This window comes from Macadamia integrifolia, chromosome 4 (genome assembly GCF_013358625.1).
Source record: "Macadamia integrifolia cultivar HAES 741 chromosome 4, SCU_Mint_v3, whole genome shotgun sequence".
Taxonomy (NCBI): Eukaryota; Viridiplantae; Streptophyta; class Magnoliopsida; order Proteales; family Proteaceae; genus Macadamia; species Macadamia integrifolia.
The window spans coordinates 22,446,132-22,454,449 of NC_056560.1; the positions used below are offsets into that span (position 1 = coordinate 22,446,132).

An 8,318-nucleotide genomic window follows, 5' to 3' on the forward strand; every position below is an offset into this window, starting at 1 on the left:
TTATTGGACCTGAATACACCGGCCCTTAGGGAATTCTTGAAGTTCTTAACAGATGGAACAAACTACTTTTCAAAGAGGATATTCTTCCATCTAGACGGATTATTTGTCTAATCAGTATCGTCTAGAGGGACTACTCTATGGACGATCTATAGCGGTCATAAAATTCTAGTAAGTTATTCAATAATTCTTTTTGGATATCATTGTTTTAGGATCTCAATGTAGCTGTTTTTTCATGGATTTCCATTTCAATTATTACTCCTATTGGTCTTCTTATGGAAGGATATGGATTGAATAATAAATATTCTATTTCAGGTGGTCTACATGCTGCTGCTCAGTCGATTAGTTATGAAATACCATTAATTTATGTGTGTAATCAATATCTCTATTGTGGATTCGTATGGACATAAAATTTTAATTTAATTTACTTTTTTAATTTTTAACTTTGATTTCACTTCAACTTTGGTTTCTAGTAAAGAAGTTGAATGTATTGACTAAATAACTTTATTTTTCTATTCATCATTCTAGTTAAGGAACTTAAGCAGATAATTATATGAGTGAAACAAAGCAGCTTATAGTAGTATAAAAATTGAGTCTCATTCCTTGTGCACAAGAATTGAATGGAAGTAAATACAATTTAAGGGGTAGAAACTATTTACCCCAAGATTGATTGATTAATCATCAGAGCTTGAAGTGGGTGCAAAAGATCAAATATATGGAGATTTTACTATTGCATGTAATAATGTATTATCATACCTATGATCATACAAAAAAGAGTGGGCGGTAAAGAACACCAAGGTACACAAATGATTAGTAATAGAGATAATGTAAGTTATTCAAAAGGGAGTACATAAAAGGATTCCAATGGGGTCTTAAGTTGGTTGAATGATTAAGAAATAAATTCCCATGATTCCGATTCAGAGTGTGCTCCTATCCATTGATTAAAGAAATGACTATCAGGAAAGAAGTAATATATATATATATATATATATTTTTTCCCATTGCATGAATAGAAGAAAAGGGTTGAGATTTCTTCTTATCATGATTCATAAACTAATCTAAAGTGTAATTCTTTTTCGTAATAGAAAGATATGGGTTGAGATTTCTATTGATATTGATAGAATGAGACAAAAGCTCTGGTACTCACTTTAATGAAATTCCTTGGTGTATGCTTTTTGTTGATGATATTATTTTGGTGGATGAGACAAAAGCAAGGATTAACACCAAGGTGGAACTATGGATATCAGCCTTGGAATCGAAAGGTCTGAAGATAAGTAGAACTAAGACGGAATATATGGTGTGTAACTTTAGCTATACTAGGATGGATAATGAGGTGTTGAATATTGGTGAGAGAGAGACACTGATGCAAGACAGGTTTGGGAAATCTAATATAAGTCTAAGGATTAAGTGAATTGGGGTATGGGAAGGTCTACTAACACAAAGAATGTTAATGCAGAAATTCAGATTTAACAGCAGCCATAAATGATGAAAATCTCCAGAGTGCAAGTGCAGAATTTTTTTTAGATGGGTACACGGTATAGAAGGGGGGAAGGGGAAGGTAACAGCTAGGAGGCATGAACTCGAGACCTCCTGGTGACTGGGCTTAAGACACCACAATCTCACCAACTGCCTGTTCAAAGTGCAGAAAAGTCATTCTAGGATCCATGGAAATTTAATAAAAGGTACATGATAGGCAGTACCTTCCTTTGCTGTCCTGCGAGTTGGATGTTATGATCAAATACTTAAAGTCACTAACAAACTCCAAGAATGTGTGGATGCACAATTCAAATATGGATTTTGGGTGTGGAATTTGTGGCGGCAACCTGTGGGGTTTGCTGGAGAGGGTTAGGGTCTCTATTAATTAAAAGGGGGAAAAAAGATGAAAAACATGAGCTCTGCGTGAATCAGAAATCACAAGATGTTGGGTGTCGGTGTTGAAAGGTGAGGAACCAAATTCCAGGAGCTGCTCTGGGCAGATTGGCAGAGTGCCAAAGTGGGAGGTAACAGTAGGGGCAGAAAAGAGTTCAGTCCTGTTTGGCTGAAAGTAAGGTGAATAGAAACAAGAATTGCTTTGGTAAAGTGAAGTGATTTGGGTCTGTTGTTAAGCAAGTAAAAAATAGATGATTGGGTCTGTTTGGTTATGACTTATTGCATGTTTAGTTTTTTCTTTATCAGTGGAAATTGGAGCATTCATTAATATCATAATACACCCCTTTATCCCGGCCAGCAAAGTGAAATGGATTTTCATGTTGTGTAGTATAGATTTTTCTCATTTAAATTAATTTTGGCTACTAAGCCCAAGTCTTATTTACAAAAGTGATCCTATGATAGATAGAAAGGAGTGATATTATGGTATACCATATAGCTCCTATGATAGATAGAAAGGAGTGATATTATGGTATACCATCTAGTATGAGGGAAGATTTCATTTATGAAATCAGAAAACCCATGCTTCAGATATATGAAAGGCATCTTTTTGAGGCTGCCTCTATCTCAGTACATGACAATATGCAGAAGGCAACTTGAATATGGTCTTAATGGTAGCATTTTAGAGAGACTGGCACATTGAGAGCCTCTGATGATTTTAGGTCCTGGCGCTTCCAGATCCCAAACTCTCTGTTTGGAAAATTGTAAAATTATGTTTTCTAATATGCATGAACACATGCGTGCTCTGGAGGCTCTTTGAATCTGAGAGTTTAGTAGTTTACATGTGGTTCTTCATGCTATTATCTTGGTGCTTCTTTGATACCTATAAAAGGTGAGACATGGCATTAGCTTGCCTCTGGGTCACAGTGATCAGAGAGGCAAACTAAAGCTTAATCTGCAGATCTTTGAGATTTTCATGATTTATGTTCTGTTTGGTGGCTTAGTCTGGCCCTCTTAGTGTTACTTTCTCTTAAGACACCACTTGTATCAGTTCCTATTTTCTACGAATTTTGTCAGATTTGTGATACCATTGGAATATGTAATATGGTGTTTAATATTGTTAAATGTATAGGAGCGCATATCTCACTACGTGTAACCTTAAACAGGTAAAACTTCATATATGATGATGCTTAAATGTTTACTCAGATATCTCAAGTAATGAAATTCTCCCAACTGATCTGAGTTTTAGTTATGTGATGCATACCTTCTTTGGTCTACTTCTCTTCTACTGTTTAAAAAAGAGGAATTTCTATGGATCTCTCTCTGGGTTTATAATTAAGAACAGGGAAGATTTGTCCTTACATTTGTAGTGGTGTTAACACTTAATTTCCCTGTTTCCTACAGGAGTCTTGCATTTCTTGACTCTTCATGGGGACTCGAGAGGAGGAGGTGTACAAGGCCTTTGAGGAGAAGGTGAAGAGGACTGTTTGTTTTGACAACCTCTCACCACAGGTTACTGCTGCTGTCATAAAAACTGCCCTGGGGCAGTTTGGGAATGTTATTGAGGTGCAGTTCATTCCGAACTACATGGGACCAAGCAACATCTCACGGACTGCCTTGGTGGAGATGGAAACTGTAAAACTAGCCCGAGTCATTGTTGAGGAGATGACCAATTACACCTTCATGATGTCTGGGATGCCAAGACCTGTGAGAGCACGTGCTGCTCAGAAAGAGATGTTTGCTGATCGCCCCAAAACTCCAGGTCTGGGTGCTCGGTGTCGTTGGCTGGATCCTAAGGATCCAAACTTCGAGGTGGCAACTAAGCTGAAGGAGCTGACCAAGAAACATGCTGTAGAAGCTTCTCACTTGCTCAAGGTAAAACTTTGTGTAACCCTTCATTCCAGATTTTTTATGTGAAAATTTTAGTGGACGAATGATAATGTACTATACTACCTTCCGCACCTTAATGAAAAAATACTTCAAATTTTCCATGTTTGATGAAAGAGGGGAAGTGGTAACTGTGATTTTAGTTTTCTTTTCTTTGGCCTTGCATCATGACTGGCAATTATTTCCTGACTTCAACTGATCCATACCAATAATGAAAATTCCATTTTAGTTGGATTGTTATTGCCATAACTCTTAGCAGGAAACCATTCCTTCAAATGTTTAATGCCATGGTACATTTTTCTAAAGAATGAAAAACCATGTTTTGCTTTTGCAGCTTGAACTGGATGAGGAAGAGAAGCTAATGAAGCATCAACACGAGGTGCTTCAAATGAACTTCAAGAAATTTGAGATGATTGAGAGTGTTGTAACTGATAAGACTCTCACTTGTCTTGCATCTCGGTATGGCATGAGAATGAAGGATGATTGATGCGCACTCGTCTCTTGCTTCCTCTGTAAATAATAGAAAATTGTACCATCTCACATTTATAACTGGCAAGCTTCTTCGACAAGCAGCCACACTGTAACTTGAGGATGGTCATGGCCAAGGATTAGTTTGTTGCTTCCCCATATTTTGTAAGATTGCGGTGGCACAGAGTTTGATATGGTTACATGACTTAATCCAGTTCCTTGTTGGTTTAAACTGAACATAAATGGCTTCTCATGGCTGTTCCCTTCTCTTTTTTCTTTTTGTAGATCTTAATGTGGGTTGTTAGCTTTTATCATGCCTACCTTCAAGTTAATAATGTTGTTGAGATCCTGGCAAAAATAATCCAACAACACACATCAACCTGTGGTTTTCAGTTCACTAGCTGAGACCTATATGCTTTATCCTTTATTTCTTTTAAGAGCCGTCTAGCCTAGACTTTCAAACTTTTCAACCCACCAGTATCTTCCTCTTCTCTACCATCTAATATTGAATTGGAAGACTGCTTCCTGTACATGGTTTCAAGAATCAGGTAACGGATTAGTGAATTGGATTCCGTTTTTTCTCTTAACCCTGCTCCTGTAGTGCCCTGGTGTAGCACTCAGACAATTCAAGAGGTTCTATTTGAGCTAGTGGTCTCTTGTTAGACCACTAGCTCAAATGGTGCCCAGTTTGGTCTAATACGTACCCTTGGTCCACCCCGAACGACTTCGGATGGTCTCTTTATTAGGCCATTGACTCAATGGTTCCCAATATGGTCTAATACTCTTCTGAACTTTCATGCTGGTATGGTTGAACCGGTCTTTGTCTTTCACATTGAATGAGAATAATCCCACCCAGTAGTCAGGAGACCTCTTCTGCTAAAATCTACTCCCTAAAAGGCATTATCCACTGCTTTCTTCGCAAGGAACTATTGAAGAATCTGAAGAAAGCCATGGACTAATCCATGCACGTACGTCATAAGCTTTTGAGGAGTTTCTTCTCTTCTAATGATATTACAGAAAAAGGAAAAAGTGAAGGAATAAGCTTCTACTTGGAGGGGAAGCATCTGCTTTATAAACCTAACTGGGTCACCGCCCTTCCTCCTAACATTAGCCATTGTGAAAATGAAAATAGAAGAGAAAAAGAGACAATTACTTAATTATGCTCATGAATGGCAATGACAATGGCATTCACTTCTACTATTTGCTATTTCTGGGGATTTGCATTTCTTCATGTATGAGGTCTTACTTTGAGCTGTGATCATTTTGGTGTAGAAAGTTAAATCACTTTAAGATTCTAATTGATTGTGTTAGTTGGGTTTAGGGATTTCCATTAAAACTTCTTTATGTGGATTGAGACTTGCCCTCAAAGTTGATTGATTCATTAAGCTTAGTCTGGTACCCAAGTGACAAGTAGTCATCTATGTGTGTTTGAGGAACAAATGAAAAGAAAGAACTACTTACCTGAAACGATTCCCAGAGGAATTTTCTGACCATCCAAGTAAGGTAGCTTATTAGTTTTTCTTTGGGCGGCCAGTTTGTTTGATTCACTCTCTCCCACACGTATTCTTCTCCTCCTCCTCCTTCTTGGTCCCCTCTTCTTTATATCCATTCAGGCACTCCTTTTCTCTTTCTGCGTCTTCCCTTCGCAACTAGCATCAGTAGTAGGTAGAGCTCAGGGATGGCTTCTCTTCTGAGATTACTTTCAATTATGGCTTTAGTGGTTATTCTGGTTATATTAGGTAAAACTCTTTCCCATCTTAATCCTAATACTATCTGTGAGTCTTAATCCTAATGCCTCTATTTCATTTTGGGGGGTAGGAGCTACATGGACTGAATCAGCAAGAGTTTTCACCATAGTTAACTATTGTGAAGAAACAATTTGGCCTGGGATCACACCGGGTCAGAGCTTTGGTGGAGGTGGATTTGCATTAAAACCAGGTCAATCCATTGTCTTCACTGCACCAATTGGATGGGCTGGTCGGATATGGGGTCGAACCGGTTGCAATTTCGACAAAAATGGCAATGGCACTTGCCAAACTGGTAACTGTGGCAATTCAATCAAATGCATAGCTTCAGGAAACCCGCCGGCCTCACTTGCTGAATTTACGCTTGCATCTGTCGATTATTACGACGTTAGCCTTGTTGATGGATTCAATTTACCGGTAGTTGTTAGACCGCTTAATGGTAAGGGGATCTGCAGTATTGCAGGTTGTGATGGTGACTTGAGACCCTATTGCCCGCTAGAACTCGCGGTTAAATCCGGCAAGAAAATCATCGGTTGCCGGAGTGCTTGTGATGTATTCGGTACTGATCAATACTGCTGTAATGGTGTCTATGGGAACCCAGTGACATGCCAGCCTACTTATTACTCCAAGAAGTTTAAACAGGCTTGCCCTGCAGCTTACAGTTATGCATATGATGATCCAACCAGTATTTTTACATGCTCGGCACCCGATTATGTCGTCTCCTTCTGCTCATCAAGGTGAGTGATTAAAGTTCTCAACAAGAAGGTAGTTGATTGCTAGGAAGTTTAGTTGGGTTTTTTATTCAATCACTTTGTGGAAAATGTTGTAAAACCAATCTAGTTCATTGGACTGTGCAAGGGACCAAGTCCCATTTGGCTTGATAGATCAGTAGAAAGTTTTCTATTTTTAAGAGGTTATCCAATGGGTCTGAAAGATTTTACTATTTGTGGTGTCAAGGGGTTAAACCAGGGTCCAACCCACAGATTGGCTGGACTGGCTCTTCCTGGGTTCACAATATTCAGGTTGGTCCAATCTGTATATAACCATTCCCTAAGAGCTGAAGACAGTTTTTAACTTCAGTAACAAGTATGCATCTAAAATTGGCATTTTCTATAATATGCCTAATAGGATTGCATTTAAAATTTGAAAAAACTAAACTCTCTGTTGTAATTAATTGCAGGAAGAAAAAGGTTTGCACATATCATGATCACAAGGCCATCTGCAGTGGATCAAATGGCTTAAAATCACTTGCTGGAAGACACTGGGCTGTAATTCTCGCGTTCATGCTGATAATTAATCTATGGATTAAGAATTAAGCAAATATATTTCTTGTTTCTTTTTTTCCCCTTCCTCTACTTTCTTGAAAATATAAGATGAACAGTATAAAGTTGTACAGAAATTGTTTTCAATGCAGCAATGTTTGAGTGTAGAAGATTATATAAAAAAATATTCGAGTGTTGTGATGAGTTTGATGATACCATTCCACAAAGTACTCTACTCTATTTGAGATGGTGATGAGTTCCTTACATTGATTTAGCAATTTAGGATTTTACAGTCAATAGTTTCCATTCAAATCAATTACAAGCCAATAGAATTACAAAATAAATTATTTTATTGGCTATTTTGCAAATTCAATCATCAATAAAATGCACTACATGTGATTACAAGGTACCCAGAAAATGAAAATAATACCAGGCAACCAAAGAATTGTTAAAAGTCAGGAACTCAAAGCAATAAAACAAAAGAACATTTCACATCAATTGCTTCTGTAGATTGTTTATGATGGGTTGTGGAAGAATACAACAGAATTGCAAGAACAGGGGGTAGAGATGGATTTGGTCCACCTCAATCAACGAGTCAAGTGGCTTATGAGGGATTCACTGCAGAACTTGAACACCTGTTAAAAGCTTTAATCTCCGTATCAGATAGCTCCTCTGGTCTTGTTTTTCCTTCTGCAAGTCCCATAGTGTGATGGGTCATGAAAGAACCAATTGAATCAAAAGATCATGGCTGGGGGATGAATGGCACACAACAATCAGGCATGGTAGTGCAGAGGAAATCTCCATTTTCCAGACCTTTGAGGAATCTAATCATATACTCTATTTCACTAGAAGATAGGTCTGACTGATCTCGCATCTCCTTCTGTGACTCCGGGAGTAATGAATCATCATTGAACCCAGAAGAATCACACAAATAGGGCATGTGCAAGGGTGAACCCAAATGAATCATATCTAGAAGTGACTCACAGTGATATACATCAAAGCAATTGCCTGATGTTATAGCAAAATCTTGGTTTGGAGCAGGGCCAAGCTTGTAATCAAGGGCTCTGTTTCACCGTCAAGTAGATCCTCCGAT

The 8,318-nt window shown here is 38.1% G+C and overlaps 2 protein-coding genes across 6 annotated transcripts in view; both read left to right on the plus strand.

Moving 5' to 3' along the window:
* Nucleotides 1-4,485, plus strand: part of LOC122076951 — a 10,087-nt gene extending 5,602 nt beyond the window's left edge. For 3 of the 4 annotated variants that reach the window (XM_042642625.1, XM_042642623.1, XM_042642626.1), the window contains 2 exons: nt 3,268-3,738; nt 4,085-4,485. In XM_042642625.1, coding sequence (XP_042498559.1) covers nt 3,292-3,738; nt 4,085-4,237 — 600 coding nt within the window. In that variant the 5' untranslated portion in view covers nt 3,268-3,291 and the 3' untranslated portion in view covers nt 4,238-4,485. Of the gene's footprint in view, nt 1-6; nt 169-3,267; nt 3,739-4,084 lie in introns of those variants that run through there. The other variant, XM_042642624.1, reaches the window with a different exon arrangement.
* A 1,170-nt stretch (nt 4,486-5,655) lies between these two features.
* LOC122076048 (pathogenesis-related thaumatin-like protein 3.5) lies at nt 5,656-7,452 on the plus strand. Of its 2 annotated transcripts, none has more exons than XM_042641328.1 (3): nt 5,656-5,957; nt 6,037-6,700; nt 6,921-7,100. In XM_042641328.1, the coding sequence occupies exons 1-3, from the start codon at nt 5,897-5,899 to the stop codon at nt 6,925-6,927; spliced, it is 732 nt and encodes a 243-aa protein (XP_042497262.1). In that variant the 5' UTR covers nt 5,656-5,896; the 3' UTR covers nt 6,928-7,100. The 2 variants fall into 2 exon arrangements, with proteins under 2 accessions (XP_042497262.1, XP_042497261.1); XM_042641327.1 differs by lacking the exon at nt 6,921-7,100 and adding an exon at nt 7,144-7,452 and having other exon boundaries at nt 5,664-5,957.
* The last annotated feature ends 866 nt before the right edge of the window (nt 7,453-8,318 follow it).